Source organism: Poromitra crassiceps, assembly GCF_964638095.1.
Source record: "Poromitra crassiceps genome assembly, chromosome: 23".
Classification (NCBI taxonomy): Eukaryota; Metazoa; Chordata; class Actinopteri; order Beryciformes; family Melamphaidae; genus Poromitra; species Poromitra crassiceps.
In genome coordinates, this window is record NC_139639.1 from 465177 (window position 1) to 489426 (window position 24250).

General features: G+C 44.5%; 1 protein-coding gene across 2 annotated transcripts; it reads right to left on the bottom strand.

Moving 5' to 3' along the window:
• Nucleotides 1-937: 937 nt before the first annotated feature.
• Nucleotides 938-24250, bottom strand: ano8a (anoctamin 8a). Of its 2 annotated transcripts, none has more exons than XM_083659151.1 (18): nt 24096-24250; nt 16381-16491; nt 14445-14577; nt 13384-13522; nt 13120-13216; nt 12241-12357; nt 12011-12138; nt 11342-11503; nt 9282-9434; nt 8523-8649; nt 8132-8187; nt 7966-8040; nt 6688-7176; nt 6133-6252; nt 5157-5348; nt 4256-4387; nt 3241-3351; nt 938-2527 (listed from the first exon to the last, which is right to left on the bottom strand). In XM_083659151.1, exons 1-18 carry the CDS (start codon nt 24181-24183, stop codon nt 1868-1870), a joined length of 3090 nt encoding a protein of 1029 aa, XP_083515277.1. In that variant the 5' UTR covers nt 24184-24250; the 3' UTR covers nt 938-1867. The 2 variants fall into 2 exon arrangements, with proteins under 2 accessions (XP_083515277.1, XP_083515276.1); XM_083659150.1 differs by having other exon boundaries at nt 6133-6303.

A 24250-nucleotide genomic window follows, 5' to 3' on the forward strand; every position in this document is an offset into this window, starting at 1 on the left:
AATAAAAAATATTTTACTTCATTTGCTGCGCCCTGAACTATTGCACTTACAGAAAGAAAATCCTTGCACATCTACATGCAAATTGTGTCACATTTTTAACAATTTTCCGCATGGCGGGTTCACAGATCGACAGTTGTATGTTTTCAACTTGGCAGGTTAACTCAAGGAGTCCAAATTGATCAACACACGTAACGTTGCCTGCTCTGCATCAGACCACATCATGTGTACACAGAGTAGGTGTACAGTAGGTGTTAATGAATTCATACACCGTGGGAGCAACTTGCAGCGTGCTGGTTCTGCTCCTGTTCGCTTTGCATTCTCTACAGCACCTGGTTAAGTTTGGGATGTGCATGCTTTTTGTCATCCAGCTGTAAGTGGATCAATTGTTTACCTTCAGTTAATTGTGGTTGTCAATTTCAAATCTTTTAATTTCTCATATAGGTTATACAGTGATGTATGTACTGTAACTGATAAACATCAACATCGTGTGTGTGGTATTGAGTGGAAGAACTTGATTGTTTTGTCTAACCTCCATGTACCATCCATCTGCAGCATCAGGTTAACCCAAACTAGCACTGTGGAAGAGTTACATACGATCTTGTGTATTGGGACATTGTCTGAAACTGGATGGGAACGACCTTCTTGCGAGGATATTCCTCAAAGAAGTGTCTTTATGCTCCCTTGCATTTTAATACCGTGGATCTTTATTCTGAATAAAGTAATTTAATTTTAATGTCATAATTGGCCTTAATTTCAATTTCAATTCAAATGTCAATTTAATTCCCCTCCATCTCTCACACTTCCAAAGTGGGGTCCCGCAGCAGAAAATGATCATCCAATAATATTGATTTACCATTAATTAAGAAAATCAACCAATATTTCACAAGGTCTCATGATGGATGTTTATTCAAGTGAGATTTATTTGCATCGTAGAGGTACATTCACTAATTGATGTAAATCGATAGATATAAAAATAATATAAATAAAATAATTCATAGAAAATCAAAGTTAAGAAAAATAGAATATAATTTTTTCACGGTCACAGTGAATATAATCTGAGCTATTGCGGAAGAATACAATGGCTTTGAAAGTGCTTGACAACTGAAAAGACATGAAAGAGGTCATGCATGCAGAGGGCACCACATGCATTCAACACATCAAGATGCATCAGAATGAGAAACGAGCCAGGAATGAGTAAACTGTCATTCAGAACCTCTGATGGAACAGATCAGAGGGAGCGCGGTTTCACAACAACAGCCTTCACATTGAGATCAACTTTTTTTGATCATATTCTTTTTGATGCCAAGATGCTATTGGTGCAGAGCCACACAAGTCATGCAGTATTTCAACCTTAAAGGACACGTTCACCCAAAAATGAAAATTCACTCATTATCTACTCATCCCTGATGCTGTTGAAAGGCCGGTGATGTTTTTTTTGTCCTCCTAAACAGTTGAAGTGAATGGTGACCAACTTTCAAATGGTAGAAATGTTTTGTGGACTAAAAAACCTCACCCAACCTTCCACCGGCATGGGGGTGAGTAAATAATGACTGAATTTTCATTTTTGGGTGAACTTATCCTTTCATTAAAGGTTACTCAAGCTTCATTCAAGGAGTTACACTTACTGTACATTTTTTTAACATGGCATCTATATTATCACGTGATAATTGATACATTATAATGCTTTGTGCCAAGTAGTTTGCATCAAGAGTGAAAAGTCTACCACTCGCTGACCGTGCATTTGGTCCTTTCTCCATCATTGTCTCAGAATGTTGCCTGAACATTTGAATATTGCATTCCACTGTAATATTACAATGGTATGCTTGATTGATTAACTCCTGGAGAATGAGTTATCTAAATCAGTTTATTAACTCTTGGAGAAAGAGATATCTAAATCAGTCGATTGTCTTGTCTCTCCTTTGTCTGACTCGTTGGAGGGCAACTCCTCTGCGGTCGTGTTGAGCTCTGCTCTGTTGGGCTGAGTGTTAGCAGCATCGCTCTGTCTGGAGAGCTGTGTCCCATTGGCACACACCACCGTCCCCTCTGACTTGCTGAAACTGAACAGCTTCCCGGGACTGAATGTCCTGGTGGGGGACTGCGAGCGCTCTTGGCCACCGGGGGCAGCGGAGGAGTTCCCCGTCGACCCTGGCACCGCTCCCACCGCCCCCGGCAGCTCTTTCTTCCCCTCGGGCGACTTCAGGAACTTAAAATTGAGAAATCCCGGCAGTTTGGCCTCGCCTCCCGTCGGGGACTGGGCGGGGGAGCGCGACTTCCCAGGGAGAGGGATGATCTGCTTGAACTTCATCACGTTGTTGTTGCCCAGCAGAGAGCTGGGTCTCTTGGGCTTGTCCCCTGGCCTGCCCCCTGGTGGTTTGTCATGGTGGTGCTGATGCTGGCCGTCCGCCTTGTGGTACTCGCTCTCCTGCCTCGCCTCGGCCTGCAGCTCGGCCTGCCGCTGGTGCTCCTCCTCCTCGCGCCGGCGCCTCAGCTGCTGCTGGAAGTGCTGCTGGGCCTGCCGCTCGTGCTTCTGAACACAGGAGAAGACAAGAGGTGTTCAGAAGAGGAGAGAGACAAAGACAGAGAAAGACAGGAAGAGAGAGACAGTGAGTGAAAGAGATAAATGTGTGTCTGAGAGAGAGAGAGAGAGAGAGAGAGAGAGAGAGAGAGAGAGAGAGAGAGAGAGAGAGAGAGAGAGAGAGAGAGTCAAAAGAGAAACAGAGAAGCTGCTGCTGGAGTGCTAGTGATTTAAAGAGTGTTTACAGAAAACAGCTGACCCCCATGTGCCCTCTCTCCCATTCCATACTCACTGTTGAACGTATCACCCTATTTACTGTAGCAGTTCACCCAAACAAGCTGCAGGGGGCCTGTTTACATGGGAAGCTACAGGCCACATGTTGACCATCATAGTTCATCATAGTTTGTATCATGACAGAACGATCTAATTCAACATGAAGCGAAAATGCAGGTGATGTGATACAACACTATACAGACAAACATAGTTGGAGACACACAGTGATCTCCTGATTGGCCAAATCACTGTGTGTGTGTGTGTGTGTGTGTGTGTGTGTGTGTGTGTGTGTGTGTGTGTGTGTGTGTCTGTTTCACATAGCATACAATAAGACCAAGGGACACCAAAAGATATATAGACTTATGATAGAAAGTGCACAAAGTAGCAGGCAGTAGCAAGCCTTCACGTATGCTGGTGGCCTGAAGGTCTTTCAAGCTATGATCCAAGTATACCTTGAAAGCTTCCCTTCGGCGGTACTCTAGCTTGGCCATCTCGTCTGCCACCCAGCCGGGGATATCAGGGATGGCAACGTGGATGACGTACTTTAGGAGGATGGCAAAGTGCTGTAAACCACCGAGAGCACAGAGGAACAGGCTCAGACAGATACATCCAGGCACTGACAGTCACATTCTGTTGCCTTTTCTTTTTTCATAATGGTAAAACAGTGCATCTCAAACACAGAGCAAAAACTGTTCTGAGGTTTTGCCTTCATTAATGAAGCGATAGAGAGAGGCAAAGTGGAACGTCACTTCCTGCTTCAGCACTGTACCACAGATTTTCATCCGCCATTTATTTTCCCATAGACATTTCGTAAAATGCTTATAAAATAGTTGAACTTCGTCGAACCAAACGGTTCAGCTAACGCTATAATCAGGAGAGACCATAGAACATTTCACTCGGACCCCCCCAAAAAAAAAAAAAAAACATCGAAAAAGCAACATCGAAAAAATATTATCTTTAAACCCGCATTTTTTAAAACGTTTTGGTCCCAGTGAAATGTTATGCGATCTCTCCTGTTTCTAAATACCGTATATCTGTACCGTTTGGTTTGAACCAGTAAAACCATTTCACTTTGCCTCTCTATAGGTCACATCAACTTTGTTGAAATAAGAAATCCACACAACATAAGAACAGGCCCATGCATATACGTACTTCATTTGTAATTCAACACAAGTGAACGACCTGTACATGTTTCCTTCAAGGCAAAGACGAGATGTCAAATTGTATCCCTGACAAAAAATAAGGAACTGCTCTTCATCAGCATGGCCTTAGGATGGCTCTTCACAGCAACCGCTTGAGGTGGGAAAGCAGGAAGTAAAGCAGGTGTAACAATACCATTAATTATGGTTCCATGTTCCACTGCCAGGGCCCCCATGAATGTTATTGATGACACCTGCTTTACCCTCCTGCTTACCACCTCAATACGGCTGCTGTGATATGGGCCCATAGCTGTGTGGCAGCTCATACCTCCAGCAGGACGATGCAGATGATCATCATCTCAGGACTCAACCAGGGGAACAGGCGCTGCAGCTGACCACACTGACCAATCAGGTAACAGTTCACTATGATGGCTATCAGGCCCATGGCCTCCATCGCTGTCTGTTGTTCAGGGAGGGAGAGAGAGAGAGAGGGAGGGAGGGAGATGTATGAGATGATGCATGGCCAAATAAGAATAAAATTGTTAATTATATTCAATAAACTTTATGGACTGCAAAATGGACTGCATTTATATAGCGCTTTTATCCAAAGCGCTTTACAATGTGCCTACATTCACCCATTCATACACCGAAGGCGGCCACGCAGGTAGGGTGCTGGCACAGCCATCGGGACCAAAACACATGCTTAGCAGAGGATGGTTTCGATCCATCGACCTCTGGGTTATGGGCCCAGCACGCTTCCGCTGCGCCACTCTGCTGACATGCATGACATGCACCCCAGATGGGACTCGAACCCACAATCCCTGGCTTAGGAGGCCAGTGCCTTATCCATTAGGCCACTGGGGCTTTACATGTACACAAACAACAATGCACTGCAAAAAATGACAAGCTGTCCAGTGATTTTTAACTTTCCAGACCTACACACTTATTTCATAACATTTTAGTAAAATGATCCTCACTGCACTGGCAGATAATTGTGCTGGTTTCAATAAATTTCACTTGATACATTTACATTATCCCGAAAAAGGTATAAAAAAAGTAAAAAAAAATAAAAACAGAGGCAAAAAAATATCTGCCAGCGCAGTAAGATGATTTCACGTAAAAAAAACGACTAAACTAAGCTTGAAGTCTGGATACAAGACCAAATAAATTGGCAGTCTTTTGCAGTGTATAGCTTACACTAGGCCTTTTGGAGCGAGAAACAGGCTGACCTGCCACTGTCCGATGCACTCCACACGCTGTCCGAAGGGCCGCTGCAGGCCGCTGCAGAGCTTCAGGGCGTCACTGCGGATCTCGATGATGTTGTTGATGAGCGCGCACATGGCAGCCAGAGGGAACGCCGAGGAGAACAGCACCACATAACCAAACTGGATGAACATCTCCTGGTAGTCCTGAAGCGTGTCCTGCCAGGGCCAAAGGTTACACAACAAAATCACATGTTGTTTGTGGGCAAATTAGAGATATTGGAGTTTTTGTAAGAAAACTAACTTAGATTATGCTTTGTCCACTTTAAAGCATCTACGAGCAAGATTTTCGATTGTTATTAAACAGTCTAAATTTAATATCGATGCATCACATCTTACCTCTAATAGTAGACGAGACCAACGCAGAGTAGTCTAGCTTGAACCCCGAGTGAATCGGCCAGTGTTGTCTTGACAATTAGTCTGTCTGCGGCCGGGGCAGATCAGGAAGTGAAATGAAACGGTTTGCGGCAGCCACTTCGGCCATAACCACAAAATAACAAAATTACTTCCAAAAAAACTGTTAGAATATAATGAGAGATGTTCGCGAGAGTAGCAAGCCCCTGCATGGCGTTCTCCGTATTTATGGTCTGTTGCTAGGCAGAGCGAAACGGCGGAAGGCAGGCAGCTGCCATAAACCGTTTCGTTTCACTTCCGGGTTTATCTGGCCCGCCGGTAGACAGATAGAGAGAGAGAGCCTGGTAACGCGAGGTTAGTAGACAGACACAGACTATAATCATCAAGAGAGCAATCTCGGATTCACACGGCTTCACTTTGGTCTCAGCTACTATTATAGGTAAGATGTGATGCATCAATATTGTAATTATACTGTTTAATAACAATCGAAAATCTTGCTCGTAGCTGCTTTAATAAATTATGTTTCGCAAAAAGTTGTTTATTTGCCCCAATTTCCAAGACAAGAGAAAAGCCAGGCCAGGAGTCACACCTCATACGTCTGCATGCAGCTCTCGATCTCAGCCTGGGTCAGAGTGACGCTCTTGGGTTCTTCTGGCGGATCGATCCATGACTTCTTCTCCTCTCTCCCGTCACCTGCACTCTTCCTTCTCTGACACAGAGAGTCATATTCATTCGGAGGGGACACAGTCTCCTTGGTCTCCTAAAATTAGCATTAGGTTGAGGATCATTTCTTTCGCGCTTTAAGGCGACGCTTATTCGCACAATCAGGAAGGAATTTAGTCTCGTATTAAGTCTTATTTTGGGATATTTTCAATGTAATTTCACCTGTTTCTAGACTTTTCTTGGAAGAAGTAATCTTGAAATAAAGCCGAACTACTAGCATCAAGATGTCACTTTTTGTGAAATTTCCCGAAACAAATGGATTCATATTGGGCAAAAGTGGAATGATCTCACTTTGGCAGATTATAAGACTCAATTCTAGACTAAATCACTTTAGGATATTGTTGCAGCGCACAAAATACCACTGACAGGTCAAGAAGACAGGACCGACAAATCATGATCAACAGGCAGGCGGACCACATACTTGAGCCAGCGTCTCGCAATCGCTGTCGTCGTCGCAGCTGTCGAAAATGCTGGACGGGTCCATGCCTTCTTCCACCAGCGTGGGGCTGTCCTCCAAGCTGTCCTCCACCGCCTGGTTCTCCGCGGTGACGTCCTGGTAGTCCACCTTCTCGGTGAAGCTGACTTTGACTTTGCGTTGCCGCAGCGTACTGTCGCTCATGTCCCACTCCTCCTCCGTCAGCCTGAATCCCGCCTTCAGATCCCCTCTCCTCCTCGGCTCGGACTTTTGGTCCCCGGGGGGGCCTTTGGACCCCAGGAAGGAATAGGCCGTCATGGAGGCCTGGGCCTTTCCCAGCGCCAGGCGGCTGTATTTGAGCACGATGGCTCGGAGCAGCTCCCACAGCACCTTGGGGGTGAAAACGCCCAGCTTGTTTTGCTCGTACAGGTAAGGCTGGAGGACCTCTTTGATGTTCTGTAGGAACTGGCGGAAGATCAGCAGAGTGGCGAGCATCTGTGAAGAGAGAGAGCGCCTCGGTTAGTGCCAGAAGAAGCTCAAAAGACCAAAGACATGCACATTCCAAACATTTTCAACAAGTGCAACTATTCAATCAGACTAAAGTAAGGGACAAATGCAGTTCACTGCTTGTCATTATCCCATGTGATTTACAGCGTTTGAAACCTAATGGCTTACTCTATGTCCACCGGACAGCTGCCTGAACAGACCCACACCCATGTAATCTGACGCATGGGGGATCCGACAAAAATAGAACAGGTGCGTATTTTTTTCTGTACCGCATATTAACATGGGCGAGACGAGAGTCTGTTCTACCGTTTTACTGGATACACACGGAGCTGTACCGCATCTGGTGTACATTGTACATTGGGTTTCACAGCCTTATAAGTCAGGATGGCCGAGCGGTCTAAGGCGCTGCGTTCAGGTCGCAGTCTCCTCTGGAGGCGTGGGTTCGAATCCCACTTCTGACAGCAACGTTTTGGGGCCATGTGGCACAGTGAGAGTGATATCAAGCAACCAAGCTTATCATGTGATACTGTAAGCTTTCCCTGTAATACTGTGCCCACGATATGTTGTGCACGATGCCGCACGCCACCACAACTAAGTTCATAATGTAAGACCCTTGTGTAAGCTTTCTCATTCGTTTTAGTTTTAGCTCAATAAAGCAATATTTTAAATAATAAATAAATAAATAAATAAATAAAAAATTGAGACCGAACAACAGGAGAACTGGTCCTTTACATGAACCATTTTCTGATTTTGTTTGTGATATTTTTCACTTGTTACCTCCTTCAGTCGCTCCATGTCCTTGAGGTAGAATCCAATGTAGAAAAGGCTAAGGTAAGAATTGATGAATTCAAACTGCAAAACAAAGAGGACAAGAAGTCGATCACTCTTTGATCAAGATGAATCGCCCTCTATTCAATAGCAAACAAGAGAAAGCCTGACTTACAAAAACCATCTTGATGATGAGATTATTCTCATAGGCACTCTGAAGTCTGTAGTTCTCTAGAAGGAGAAACACGTATCACAGGAGCATTGATCAGTTTGGAGTTGAATGACGATTGTCAAAAGAAGGCTATTATTTTTCTCTGCATTGCAACTTCTCCCTTTACTCCAAGGAAAAGAACTTCGTAGCTAAAAGCTATCTTCACCAATACTCCTGTAGCAAGACATCATACTCTATATAATACTAATTATAATACCAAGAATCACCTTGCCTAAAGGGAGCCATGTTCAAATTAAATTCTGAATACAGTAATTACTGCGTCGCTTATCAGAGAGATAGTCGTCATTCATGAACTACTTTACTGTAACCAGTGAGTTCATTTTGGGACTCTTACCCATGTCATTGAGCCAATAGGCAATCTTCTTGTACACTTCATCACATATGGTCACAGTAATGGCCAGAACTATCTTAGGAATGAACCTTGTAATACCAGGTAGCTCCTGAATCTCCATCACCACTTCCTGCAAGGTGAATCAGAAGCATATTAACAAACTCGGTTCATTAGAATGTGCTCTCTGCTACTCCACAGTTGGCTATATCTCTAAAAGCCCATTGTACTCATCTGAAATGATGATTGTGGGTGGCTGGCTGGCATATCAATTACTGAGATGCTGCTTACTGCTGCCAGTACGTAGAGGTCCTCGGGTATTGCCCGAATACCCGAGGGTCCAACCCGGACCCGGCCGGGGTCTCGGGTCTATTCAAAAGGATCGACTGCGGGTCCCGGTCGGGTCTGACGTTTATCGGTTTTTGTATGCATCTGGGTCTCAGCTTTCTAATAATAGATGGTCCAGTTCGGTTCTGGGCACTACATTTCCGTCTCTTTTTGGGTTCGTGCATGACCTTTTAGACCCATGAAGACCTCTACCGGTGAGATATTAATCCAAACTGTGTTGGTGTTGGTGTTGTTGTTGCGAACTTGCCAAGTTTTCCACCAACATTTATATGTAATAAGGGGGTTGGTTTCATCATGTTTGTTCAGAAGAGAGATGTGATCTCCATTTAAATCTCAACTCAAATAACTCCCCGAATACAACTAGCCCATTTCTTCTTAATCAGACAACATTCTGTACTGTATCGATGTGGTTCAGACCTGCAGTTCCAGACAGAGGAGCATGGCCACGAAGACAAAACAGAGGCAGAGGAGGCAGATGGGCAGGCTGACCAGCCATCTGAACATGGCTCTCTTCCAGGGGGGGTAGTAGAACTCCTCACAGCCTGTTATGGGACTGCACCGCTTCACTCCCTGCAGCAGCAGAGCGAGAGCAAGATGCAGGGAGAGAGAGAGAGAGAGAGAGAAGAATAACAACACACACTCTTATTTTGTGGTTTACACTTCCCACTTCTACCTTAACTGCAACTGTTGGACTGGAAAACATTTGTGCAGAGATTTGCGCTTCAAGTGAATAATACTTGATTGCAACACACACTAAATAGACACTCGTATATTTTTGGTATTGTGTGCCAGGTTGATGTTGGGAACGGCAAACATGACCAGTGAAGTAAAGCAATTTAATACAGAGAAAACAAATACACAATCCATATTTAAGGTACGATTTATAACTAAAGTATATCAAAACTTTCTATATGAACTTTACAAAGTCAGATTATATGTAGGCTATAAACAATATCTACAAACAATAAATAAATACATGACACAAATAAATAGGAACTAGCCACATAAACTCTCTTCTTCCACATGGTCATAATTACTCTCTTTAACTGGACAGCTCATATCAGAACTTCCAAAACACTTGCGCCCAACGTGGGGCTCGAACCCACGACCCTGAGATTAAGAGTCTCATGCTCTACCGACTGAGCTAGCCGGGCCTGTTTCTACAGCTCACCATGCTCCCTTTCGAACAAGCGCGGGACAGCACCGCACAGCCGCTGCCCCTCCCCCACTTCCTCTATTCACTCCGGATCACAGGGGGCGGGAAAGTCCCCGTCACACCCCCCTACCCCCCTCCGCTTCTCAGAGAGCACATGGAGCATGAAGAAAACATCCAGCCTCCTCTTGGAATCCATCCAATGGCCTCTCCCACACTAGTGATCACATGCCATGACTCACTGGAAGCCCTCTCCAACACGACTGATCACTGTAAACCTAAACGTGCCAATCCAGTCTCTAGCAGAGTTATGTAAAGTGATGGTAAGTGTACTCTGGGCACGATCCCCAGCACAGACAGCTATACACTGACAAAGCAACTTCATCTGCAGAGTAGTGGAAATGGAATACTTTTGTTCAAGAGGAGTGCAGAAGAGCAAGGATCAAACCAAAGAATATATAGGCGGCTATAGTCATAAAACCTTCTAGAGAAGAGAAGCAGCCAGAAGTGAGGAAAAAAATGTGAGTAGTGAATATTTAACAAGCTGTGCAGATTCAACATCTTAAAGAGACAGCTCACCCTAAAATCCAAAATACATATTTTTCCTCTCACCTGTAGTGCTATTTATCCATCTATATCGTTTTGTGTTAGTTGCCTGAGTTTTGCAGATATCGGCCGCAGAGTTTCTGCCTTCTCTCCGATAAAATGGAACTGGATGGCACTCGGCTTGTGGTGCTCCAAGTGCCAAAGAAATACATTTGATCAACTCAACAGCAATGTCTCTTTCCAGAAATCATGACCCCGTTACTCAAGATAATCCACAGACCTTGTTATGAGCAGTTTCATGGAGGAACTATTTTTTCTTTTGACCGAACTACAGCTGCTAGCTGCTAGCTAGTTCCTACACGAGACTGCAAAAGAAAATAGTCCCTACATGAAACTGCTCACAACAAAGTCTGTGCATTATCTTGAGTAACCGTGTCATGATCTCTGGAAAGGGACAATGCTGTCATACATTACTGTCATACAATACATTTTTCAAATGTAATTTGTTGGTGCTTCGAGCACCACAAGCCGAGTGCCATCCAGTTCCATTGTGTTCAAGAGAAGGCAGACATCTCTGCGGCCGATATCTCCAAAACTCAGGCAACTAACAGAAAACGATATAGATGGATAAATAGCACTACAGGTGAGAGGAAAAATATGTATTTTGGATTTTAGGGTGAGCTGTCCCTTTAAGCAACAACATGCATTATGCAACAGCTTTACAATACTGATAATTGTGTTACTTTACCCCCACACGACACGCCCACACTTTACCCACCCTGAACTGTGGGCGGGGCTCCTCCAGCGACTCGGCGGGCGTGTCCAAGGTGCCCCACTTGTAGGCCAGCTCCGCCTCTCGTCTCTTCCAGCGCTCCAGAAACAGCGTGGCCCACACGACGTTGAAGAGGGCGAACACCACACAGCAGATATCCTGACTCGTCTGTGTGGGAGGACAGGACAATCAGATATTAGTGACGCAACATCGTTGAAATAATGATTCTGCCACCCCGCAGTTTCAAGTGTTTTATCATTCATGAATGTTTTTTTATTATGGTTATTATTTTCCGCTGATTATGAACAATGGCATTTACTAAAAAATAATGGGAAAAAAAATCACGAGAAAAACTATGTACAGATCAGAATCAGAATCAGAGTCAGATGAAAGGGGAAGACAACACCCTTATATTGTACCAAGGTAAGGAAGCTTTCCAGTAAGATCACAAAGGCTTCGGAGGAGAAAACCTTCTTATTACCATCTTATTATTAAGCTTATTCACCTTATGTAGCCCCGCCCACTTGACCCAGTTGTGTTATGACTTCCTGTTCAAAACACCGTCTGTTTTACCTGCTCACTAGTACTGTACTGTCACAGGAAGTGTCAACACAATAGGAAGTAACTGGCTGACCCCTGTGTTGGAACATGAGGTGAATATTAGGTTTCAGGTACCTGGTCAGCCTCTGCCATTATCCACAGCAGAAAGCCGACGACAGCGGGGTAAAGCATGGAGTTGGTGTAGAAACCCAGCCAGGCAAAATACATGCCGATCTTCACCCCAAAGTAGTCACAGATATCATCTAAAACACAGATGACACTGTTGATAGCGCAGGCCTATTCCATAAAGGATTTGGTCATATTATTTTAAAGCTTCAGTGATGTAATGTGCCCTGCTTGCTTACCCAGCGGCTGTCGTTCACACACAGCCTGCACCCAAGACGTCATCAGCTGGCCGAGGATCCTCTGCTCATGGAGGGGAAACATCTGATGGATCACCCCTCTGGCCTGCAGCTCTGGAACTACCAACCACACGTAACTCGAGTCAGACGTGATCTTTCAGGTGACATCTCACACACCACTGGTCTGATTTGGGCAAAACCTGATGGGATGGCGCATCTTCTCACTGGTTCCCAGTTCGCATTTGAATTATACACTGATGGGCCTAATGGGCATGCTAGCATTAATGATCAACATTTTAAACTCAAACGCGATATCTCAGTTGTACGATTTTGACAAAACGTACACGTCTTGGTTGGCACTGCATTCTGACGTTTAAAATCATTATACGGATTGGCCTGATGAAGGCACTATAATAAAAGATCAAAAATTCAAACTTTGACAGGCCGTAACAGCTACACCATCTGCCCAATTCTGATTAAACTTGGACTGACCCAAAGAGTGTCTGCATAATTTATGAGGGAAGACAGCTTTACTTGTTGAGCATATAGTGCAGGTGTATCACTGATGCATTATATTTTGACAGTGTCCAAATATAATGGACAGTTTTGGACACAATCTTTCTTTATCTTGAACACTTGAAAATGGATGCTATGCACACTTCAGAGGGTGTGTGAGGCACAGTGGAGTGGGGACCCAGAGCACCCTGAGTCGTTTTGGAAAAACATCAGCTGAATGCCTGAATCGTAATGATTTCAAACATCGTGTTCACCACAGTGTAACACTGCATACAGAATCATTGAAGCATTTAAGAAGATACATTTGACGCAAAATCAGATATGGGACAGCGAGGAAACGTTCAAGCATCCTAAGTATCAGCATACTGATTGGCTGTCCCTCCAGGAAGTGAATGTTGTGAAGCACCTCCCCATGCTTGGCTCGCAGGTTGTCCAGCCAGTACTTAATGATGCTCTGACGCTCCTGAACACCGTTAGAGGTGGAGAAAAAGAGACAAGGAGAAATAAGATGGAGACTTTTCATTTTCTACTAATACTTGTAGGAATCTCCCACAACTATCACAACTTCTCAATCCTTCCCAAAATAACAACAATGAGTGCGTTTACATGTCTCTACAGCGCCTCTCTAACCTGTGAGGTGAAGAAGCACAGCTCGCTCTCTATGCTGTCATAGATGTTGTCCTCTTCACAGGAGAAGCGACGCGTCCCACCGCCAAACTGTGGTTTGACAGCTTTGGGCATGCCCATCTGTTCTGCTCCCCGCAGCAAGCTGAGGGTGAGGAGAGAGGGGGGGGGGAGGAGCTGCATGATTCAAATGTAGGTCTGTCTGCTGTGTTGTGCAACTAACACTCTGTGGAACTAACACTGATCTGACGCCTAACCGTTCACACAAGAAGCCTTCTCTTTTCCTCTCAGCACCTCCTCGGCGCGCCTTGAACCCGCCCACAACTCCCATTGACTTCATGCCTGGCAAGCTTCACGCGTCACACCTGGAAAATAGGACTGAATCCTGAACGATCGCTCCAGCGCGGCTTCAGCGTGGCGTGCGGCTGGTGTGAACGGTCTCACCTGTTAACAAGAATGCCGAAATAAAACTGCGTGGCTTCAGCATAGCTTCGGTGTAGCTTCGGCGTAGCTTCGGCGTTGCATCGGCGTATAGTGTGAACAGCCAATAACTCTTCTCTGTCTCTTTCTGGCTTAAAAGGCGGCAGAGCTGCTTTCGTAAAGCAGATAAAGCAAGGATGTTGTTGTTGGAGGACTTGCTAGTGAATTATAAAATAATCTCAATCTCTTTGATGCTATGAAACAGAGTCAATCTCACATGTGCAATAAAGAAACAGGAATGGTAAAAAGAGGATTCTCCCTGTGTTTGCTCTGTCACTCTCTCTCTTCATAGGCTCAACATTTGACACAGATAAAAGCAAATCAAATATACCATATCAGTTACTGTCTTGCTCGTGTCTGCAGAGGTGCACGCACGCACGCACACGCACACACACACGCACACGCACACACACACACACACACACACACTGGTTCACACCCACACACATACACACACACACACACACACACTGGTTCACATGCACACGCACACACACACACGCGCGCACACACACACACACACACACACACACACACTGGTTCACATGCACACACACACACACACACACACACGCTCAGAGTCTTACTTCTCAAACGTGGTGGTGATGAAGAAGGCGTGTCCCTGGGTGTGTTTCTGCTGTCGAACCTGAATGCTGATTTGTGGGATTCCAACGCGGATCTGATTCAGGAGCCACAACATCGTGTGGTCGTCTATCGTATCTAGAGTGAGAGAGACACTTTCATCACGCTTTCATTTGAACCCATCGAAAGCATATTATTCAATCCAACTCGTCAATGTTGATATACAAAAGTGAATTAGTTAGTTCGTGAATATAAACAACAAAGTATGGATTTGCATTTGTTAAACACACAACATGTGCCACACCAGACATAAAGCCCTCTGTCTACACTCACGTTAATCCCTAGATAGACCTTTAGCAGGGCTGTTGACTAAGGGTAGCAAATGATCAATGTTGAACCAAGCCCATCCTTCAAAGTGTGACAGGAAAGCCAGCAGGGGGCGGGGTCAGGTGTGTGTGGGGGGGGGGGCGGGGGGCCGGAAAAGGTCACTCCAATTAAATCTCTGTGTGCATAAATTATGTTGCAATAAACATTTCCTCCATAGTTTGAAATGATGGATTGTTTTTGTTTTTTTCTTGTGTGTGTTGTTTTAGTTTCAGAATGTAGGTCAGGTGGACAATAATGCCACTTAGAACATGCCTCATAATTGAGTGGTCAGAAAGGAACGTATTGTTGTTCAAGTTTCAGTTGAAGGATAACTTTTATCCTTCAACTGAAACTTGAACAACAATAACAACAATGGGGGTAGGCTAATCGATAGAGAGGGATGGTATTTAAGTTATTTGCGAGGTATGTAGGCCTATATCTTTCTTTGTAACATATTTAATTTATGTTGATCAGATATGGAGAAGATACTGAGGTTTACCTTGTTTGTTTGACGTGTGGGTTTTTAACAGGTTATAGTATAACAACAGTCAGTTCTGGTCTGTAAGTATAAAGGTTACAGTGGAAATTAAGTTCTGGTCTGTAAGTATAAAGGTTACAGTGTAAATTAAGTTATGGTCTGTAAGTATAAAGGTTACAGTGTAAATTAAGTTATGGTCTGTAAGTATAAAGGCTACAGTGTAAATTAAGTTCTGGTCTGTAAGTATACAGGTTACAGTGTAAATGGATGTGATCGAAATGTCCCCAGAGACGATATTGAAGTCCCAGCCGTGTGTCTGCCTGAGTGGTTGGCTGACCGCCAGAGGCATCTAATGAGGCTGCTCTGCTCTGTGCTCTCTACAGTGATGGATTGGCCAGAGGAGGAGCACGGAGGCAGGGAGGCAGGTACGGACCTCACCGTACCTGGGAATGACCTCACCGTACCTGGGAATGACCTCACCGTACCTGGGAATGACCTCACCGTACCTGTGGAATGACCTCACTGTACCTGGGAATGACCTCACTGTACCTGGGAATGACCTCACCGTACCTGGGAATGACCTCACCGTACCTGTGGAATGACCTCACTGTACCTGGGAATGACCTTACTGTACCTGGGAATGACCTCACTGTACCTGGGAATGACCTCACCGTACCTGGGAATGACCTCACTGTACCTGGGAATGACCTCACCGTACCTGGGAATGACCTCACTGTACCTGGGAATGACCTCACCATACCTGGGAATGACCTCACTGTACCTGGGAATGACCTCACCGTACCTGGGAATGACCTCACTGTACCTGGGAATGACCTTACTGTACCTGGGAATGACCTCACTGTACCTGGGAATGACCTCACTGTACCTGGGAATGACCTCACCGTACCTGGGAATGACCTTACTGTACCTGGGAATGACCTCACCGTACCTGGGAATGACCTCACCGTACCTGGGAATGACATTACCGTACCTGTGGAATGACCTCACCGTACCTGAGAATGACCTCACCGTACCTGAGAATGACCTCACCGTACCTGGGAATGACCTCACCGTACCTGGGAATGACCGTAACGTACCTGGGAATGTCATCAGGATGTCACAGTTGTCGGTGGGCACCATCTTCAGCCAGGACTTACGAGACATGATGTAGTGTCTGGCCTGCAGGAGGCGTTTCCCAAACAATTTATCTACAGGGAAGGATTAGACAAAGGGGCAACAGGGGGGGGGGGGGGGGGTGAGATACAATTGGGGTTAATAAAGTTTAAATTGATTACAGAGTGAGAGAGAGCAAGTCAGAGAGAGAGAGAGAGAGAGCTAGTGTGTGAGAGGGAGAGGGATAGACAGATGGTGGTATTTTCAGTGCAGGGTGATCAAGGACAAAGATGATGGCTTTAGTGGTTGAACTCTGTCAAACTGTTGTGAGTCTCACTCTATCACTCGGCTCCAAACCCATGCATTTCTCTGCCATTGTTTTTTCTTTCATGCTATTTGCTCCTCTCACACACTTTGCACACAGGAAAACCAAATACGGTAGATCAGATCAGAGCCGTATAATAGAAGAGTTCCGACATCTCCATTCACTCCAATGGACCAGTTTTTTTTCCAGGAAGTAAGGTCCTGGAACTCTTGAGTAAAAAACAGCAGCACTGTCGAGTTGCAGCAAAATAGACAGTTTGTGTTGTACTTTGAAAGGGTTTTTCATCCCTTGAATCAAATTGTACATTATCAGCTTTATTTTAGCATGCAAAAGTAGCGCGAGACCCATTCCTGCCTGTTCATTGGCTAATGAGTCTCACATTTTTTGGTCCTCCGCTGACGCCACTCTCTCTCTCGAGGACACTAGATCAGATCAATGTCCAAAGAAGTGATTGTTCAACCGCCGTGAAGGTTGACTATGCCGCATTGCTCATATGACTTATTTGTCTGGCATCGTACAGAGCAGAGGCGGGCCCACTTCAAAACATTTGAGTAGATGATCTGTAAACACACATCACGTACACAGATCATAACTGTAAACAGATCATCCACTCAGATCAGGGACAGGAAGAGCTTCGTAAACAGGCAGAGCCACTGACACATTGTGGTTGAGGTCATTCTGCTTTAGCCTTGTAGGTAGCCCTGTTTCAACTTTCAAACCACTGCTAGGCTCAATGTAGACGAAGCGAAAGACTGTGGTTTTTTTTCACAGCGGTGGTATCCCACTTGTACAGTATTATCAAGATTCAATTACAGTCTGAAGCCATTGTTTCTGCTGCTTCCTTCCTCCCATTCAACTGTGCTTCCCCCTTCTATCACACTGCTTCTCCTCACTCAGGTCACTCTCTCGTCTCTCGCGGAGAGAGAGACCCATGTCTAAAAATCCAAAAAGGTTCATAGTGTCTATAATTTACTTAGATCGTTAGGTTTTCTTCTATATCAGACACAGGTTTTTGTTCCTACCTGACATGTTTCGACGGCAAAACTTCCGTCTTCATCAGAGGTGTCACTAGATGGTGTGTGACGTGTCTTAAACAGCTGATGTTGTTTACAGAGGCGTGATCGTCCTGTCAGATAGACCCATGTCTACATAGTGCAGTGGATCGTACTGTCTCACCATCTCGTCCCTCTGGGATGTAGACTGTACTGTGTCACCGTCATATCTCTGGGATGTAGACTGTACTGTGTCACCGTCATCTCTCTGGGATGTAGACTGTACTGTGTCACCGTCATATCTCTGGGATGTAGACTGTACTGTGTCACCGTCTCAAATCTCTGGGATGTAGACTGTACTGTGTCACCGTCTCAAATCTCTGGGATGTAGACTGTACTGTGTCACCGTCTCATCCCTCTGGGATGTAGACTGTACTGTGTCACCGTCTCGTCCCTCTGCGATGAGGATTTCATCCCGCAGCATAATAGTAGGGTCATCTGTGGCACTTCCGTGACCGTGGAGAGCGAAGGTCCGTTTCTCAATGGATTTGTCATCTAGGAGGGTTAATAAACAAATTTAGCCGGGGTGTATTTTTTAAAAAGGCGGGGAAAATATTTGAGAGACCAAAATCCAAAATGTCTGCCGTGGAAATGAACTTTTTAATGCTTTGACCTACAATGATGCACAATACATGGTTTCAGAGCTTATTCTGGTCAAGGAATACATATTTGGTGTTTATATAATGATTTGACCTATTTTTGACCTTCAAATCCAAGATGGCTGCCAATTTTGAGGCAGTGTTTTCAAAATCGTCATAGAGCCTTCATATTAGGCTTGAATGACAGGTCTTCTCATGATGAGTTGAATAATATACAGTATAAGTACACAGAAGTAATCTCGGAGGTCAATAAAGTCAATGTTTGTGTGTAAACAACAGTTGCTGATTTGCGGTTTCCCATTAAAAAGGGTAGGCTACTGAGAATATGGTGTCCAGTTCATCCCATCACATTTTCATAATGAACCAAAAACAATTTTGCACTATAGCCTAACATAAAATAGTATTCTGTATGCAAAGCTAGCAAGGTTAGTTGCTTGAGCTGAATTTAAAGGTCAACTCAAAACAAACAATGAAATTAACTTTGAAATTAAAACTGAATCCTAGGCTACTAAATTTCATCAGCACACAGTAAAGGAAACTTGTCTTTGAACTCAGCTGACTGTCTAGTCCTAATCCCTGTTGTGCAATGTCCCTTTTCAGTGAAGTTTTTGTTTTTGTTAAGAGTATGGACTTTTAATCTTGACCTTGTTGGTAGGCAACGGCCCTTTTCCAGTCAAGCATTTTCAGATTAGCTCAGTCAGTCTGTGAAGCAGTCAGTGTCAGCACTTGCGTGAGCTCGCTTTTTCTCTAACTAATGTTAACATTACACACTTTAAGACACTTTGTTTGAGGATATCAACGTTATTCACTAGTCTAAAGATAGTTCTACCATCAAGAACATATAAAACAAATGCAAAAACAATTTTTATTTGCAGAAGTCATCATTGATATTTGGTGTTAGCTAACGTTAGGTAACGTTATTATTTTTAGCTAAAGTTAATGTTATCTGTCTCCACACTTCTGTCAACTGACATATGCATTTGCTTTTGAAAATAAACAGCCTGGCTTGCTTAAGCATAACTGAAGATTAAATAGAATTATAAAACGGCTCTCTCAAATCAAGCAATCTGATTGGTTCACAGCCATTGTATAAATCCAATAACCCACTCCAATAACCCATGGCCATGGGTTATTGGTTGCCATGGCAACTCTCTTACTAAAAGCCTTTGGTTACCTCAAAAAAAACAAATGGAGACAGCTGTCAGATCCTTGTGAATCGATCTTCGCTTATAACTTTACTAATACTTCGCAGAAAATTATGTTTTGTACAAGAATAAATGCGGGCTAATGTCTTCTTTGCAAAAAAAAGGCTGTTAACCCCGCATTTAACCCCGTAACGTTAGTTGGTGTCGGGCTTTGCAGAAAGCACTCAGCTTCTCAGCAAGCGCTGAGAATGCAGCGCTGCGCTCGAGCTGCCTGTCGGCTTTCCAGAAAGCTCTCAGCTTCTCAGCAAGCGCCAGGATTGGCCAATGTCAACTTCAGTCTCCAGAACGATCCAATCAAATCACCCGCACGTTCTTGCGGTCCCGCCTTACAGTAGTGTTTCAACTGACTCTATCAGAATACCATGCCAGTCGGACTTATAGTATTATTATTATTATATTATTATACTTGGAAACCGTTTTATAAAAGCAATATAGCACTCGAGCTGCGTGGTGTTGTGGCATATATCCCGCTGATAAGCTGTTATCCCACGAGGCCGCAGGCGTGCCCGAGACATGCGGACGGGCACGCATTCCTTCAGCGTTCACATCGTCCCAGGTGGGAATCGAACCCACGACCTTCGAGCTGTGAGGCGATAGTGCTTACCACTTCACCACCGTACCTCCTTTTATATCCTCAAACAAAGTGTCTTAAAGTGTGTAATGTTAACATTAGTTAGAGAAAAAGCGAGCTCGCGCAAGTGCTGACACTGACTGCTTCACAGACTGACTGAGCTAATCTGAAAATGCTTGACTGAAAAAGGGCCGTTGCCTACCAACAAGGTCAAGATTAAAAGTCCATACTCTTAACAAAAACTAAAACTTCACTGAAAAGGGACATTGCACAACAGGGATTAGGACTAGACAGTCAGCTGAGTTCAAAGACAAGTTTCCTTTACTGTGTGCTGATGAAATTTAGTAGCCTAGGATTCAGTTTTAATTTCAAAGTTAATTTCATTGTTTGTTTTGAGTTGACCTTTAAATTCAGCTCAAGCAACTAACCTTGCTAGCTTTGCATACAGAATACTATTTTATGTTAGGCTATAGTGCAAAATTGTTTTTGGTTCATTATGAAAATGTGATGGGATGAACTGGACACCATATTCTCAGTAGCCTACCCTATTTAATGGGAAACCGCAAATCAGCAACTGTTGTTTACACACAAACATTGACTTTATTGACCTCAGAGATTACTTCTGTGTACGTATACTGTATATTATTCAACTCATCATGAGAAGACCTGTCATTCAAGCCTAATATGAAGGCTCAATGGACGATTTTGAAAAAACTGCCTTTTAGAGCTCAAAATTGGCAGCCATCTTGGATTTGAAGGTAAAAAATAAGTCAAATCATTATATAAACACCAAATATGTATTACTTGACCAGAATAAGCTCTGAAACCATGTATTGTGCATCATTGTAGGTCAAACCATTAAAAAGTTCATTTCCACGGCAGACATTTTGGATTTTGGTCTCTCAAATATTTTCCCCGCCTTTTTTAAAAATACACCCCGGCTAAATTTGTTTATTAACCCTCCTAGATGACAAATCCATTGAGAAACGGACCTTCGCTCTCCACGGTCACGGAAGTGCCACAGATGACCCTACTATAACTGCACTATCCCATCGCCTAATTCCTGCACATGGCCAAATCCCTCCCATGCAAAGCCATCACTGCTGTTATCTCTCCATTATTCTCTTATAGCATTATTATATGATAGCCCTTCATGCTAGCGCCGTGACTGAAACGGACACTTCATCATCTAACCTATAATGTGCTATAGCGGCACATCAGATTCAATTAGTCAGGGGGACTGTGGCAAAACAGGGTCAGATTCAATTCAATTCAATTCAATTGAATGTGCTTCATGATGGTGTAATGAATCCAAGCCAAATCATCGACTGCTTCACTCTTTCTCCTGCCTTCACTGTACGTTTTTTGGAGCATCGAGCTCATCTGGGCGAGTGGCCCTCTCTGCACTAATTAATTTCACTGACATCACCGCTAATGTCTATGCAGGAACTGTCTGCTCCAAGACACATTTAGAGATCTCTGACAGGCAAAGGGGCCAGCAGGCCTGGCAACAGCCATCCAGCCATTCAGAGCAACTCAAGGATATTATTATCATCCCGTATGTCCAACTGCAGTAGAGCGACTGCAGAACAGTGCTGTTAAAATAAGCAGCATTTGCCCAAGTTAAAAACCCATACCATATAATCCCCCTTTATCCGTCCTAGACTTTTGAGTATTTGTTCGTTTATGTTCACAACGAAAGTCCTCTACATCAGCCCATGGCAAACATGAGTTCTATAATAGGCTTTCTGTATAGGCATCTTTGAAACATCCTGAAGGTTTTTCTTGACATAGTGTAGGTTTTTCTTGACATAGTGTGTCGTCTAAAGTTGAGCACTTAAGCCCGCTTCATTTCTCGTGGCAGAAGCACACTGGGTTTGTCACGCTACGTCCTACAGGCCGACCAGTATAGAGGAAGTTACCAGGACAGGACTCTGCGTACTAGACCTTCATTATTTTTAAATATACATTTTTAGAACATTCATTTTCTCGACATGTTTAATGCTATTCAGAGTTATGAGAGGCTGGAACATGCACTGGGCCTAACATATTTGGAGGCGGGTCTGAAGCACTTTGGCCCCAGGTCCGTCTTGAGCGTGGAAAAGCCCTCCAGGACTGGTTGCTAGTGCATCACAGGGCAAACACATTCATATCTACTGCATGGACGATCCACCTCACTTGCATGTCTTTGGGATGGCTTGTAGGGGGGGGGGGGGGGGGGGGGGCACTGGAGCACAGCAGACAGCCAGGCCAGGCCTACAGTGGGAGAGCATGCAAACTCCAAGTGAACATCTCACTGTAGGTGACAGTGACCATGAACTGTCAGCTTTAATTTGAACAACTGTAGAAGACTGCGTCCACTGTGTTCTTTAAACACTGCTCAAAACACTAGTCAGCTCTTATACAGTATCTGTGTGCTTGTTGCAGAATTTGCAAAAGCAGAAGGAAACTGTTGGTAGTTGGTGCCTGGTGTGAGAAACTGATCTGTGGTGGCAGCCGGATAACTGATGGTGGCCATCTGCAAAATCACCAAATCAGCTCGTTCATAGAGCAGCTAAATATCAAATATAATATTGTTAAAGGGATGACAGAGAGCCTGGAACTCTTTTAATTTCAAATTACCTGAGGGTGCCAACTTGCCCACATCCCCTTGATGATCAATGTCCCCTTAAAATGGTGAACTTGTTGGCACTGCCCACTGTGCCCAGGGCCTACAGCCTCAGGATGTTGCTGCAATTCATTTGCATTTATTTCAACTAGGCATCTCGCGCGCTCGATAGACCCTTCTCACGGGGGCCATTTTGTGTCGAAAAGGCAGGATAAACACAGGTGCAAGCAAAACACTAATGAGGGTTTCCATCTTCCATGATTGGAAGTTGGAAACCCTCATTAGTGTTTTGCTTGCACCTGTGTATATCCTGCCTTTTCGACACAAAATGGCCCCCGTGATAAGGGTCTATTCCTAGGCTCGCCCGCTGCACATCATCAGTGATGTCATAAGATGATTTTGGTCAATATAATGATGTCACTGATGATGTCACAGTGCCTATGACATCATCAGTGATGTCATAAGATTATTTTGGTCAATAATGATGTCATCATCAGTGGGAGAAAAATTGAAACAGACAGACAGACAAAGCCCACTTGCTCCCTTTATAGACGATGACAAAAGTTAAAGTAACTTAATGCCAAAGCCAAATATGTAAAGCCCGACATTTAGTGGTCTAGTAGTCTACTGAACTGCCATCTGCTATTAGCTGATCTATGGAGCCAGGTGATTGTCTCCATGGAAGGTGACATCACCTGGCTCCAAAGATCAGACAATAGCAGATGGCAATGTCAGTATCATGCTTTTTACTATTACGTCAGGCTTTCACTTCAATTTGTTGTTTAGTGGCCTACCTCTTTAAACGTGGACCAAACACAAATTCTACACAATGACAATTATATCACTGGCAATTATACAGCAATGACCATGACACAATTCTGTGGTCATCATTTGCTCACTCACCACCACCCCTGGTAATATAATGTTCTCCTCACCAAATGCTCAGGCCTTCAACATGTGAGAAAAACTTATCGGAAAAGGACATGCACCCAGACGACAATACTGCATCTGACTGCTCCATCACCTGTGGACCACAAAGCCTCGCACTTCCCGGGCCTGTGTGAATCGGAATGCGCACTATGCAGAGGGAAAAGGGAGGAAAAAAAACACACACACAAACCTTAAGTCCAAGCCAATGGACTAAATGGAAATAAAAGCCGACTGACCTCTCTCTGTCTTCATGGGTCATCTAGATACAAAGCATCGGTGACATGACTGCACCATCGGCTAGCACATGCACACCTCCCCTCTCCCCGTCATGTTTTGCAGATGAACAGAATGTCTATCTGTCTTCTTCTAAACCGAGCTATGCTAGATACGTTGCCGTGTGGACACTCACCGAGCACACCGGACGCTGAAGAAGTCGCGTGTTGCTGCTGCTGCGGGCTGGTCCTGTCCTCCTCGGCTGGCAGCGTCCTCCTCTCCATCCTCTCCCCTGCCCCGTCCCCGCCGCTGCTGGCGTCGACGTCGGCGGTGCCGCTACTGTTTACAGCA

What these genes read in the sequence shown, in the direction of transcription:
- ano8a (XM_083659150.1), bottom strand. Translation starts at nt 24,183, where the DNA reads ATGGAGAGGAGGACGCTGCCAGCCGAGGAGGACAGGACCAGCCCGCAG. An exon ending in CTATTGGCTCAATGACATGG is followed by an intron (nt 8,188 to 8,522) that starts GTAAGAGTCCCA and finishes TTCTCCTTCTAG; the next exon opens with AGAACTACAGACTTCAGAGT. An exon ending in GCCGAAGGGAAGCTTTCAAG is followed by an intron (nt 2,528 to 3,240) that starts GTATACTTGGAT and finishes TCCTGTGTTCAG; the next exon opens with AAGCACGAGCGGCAGGCCCA.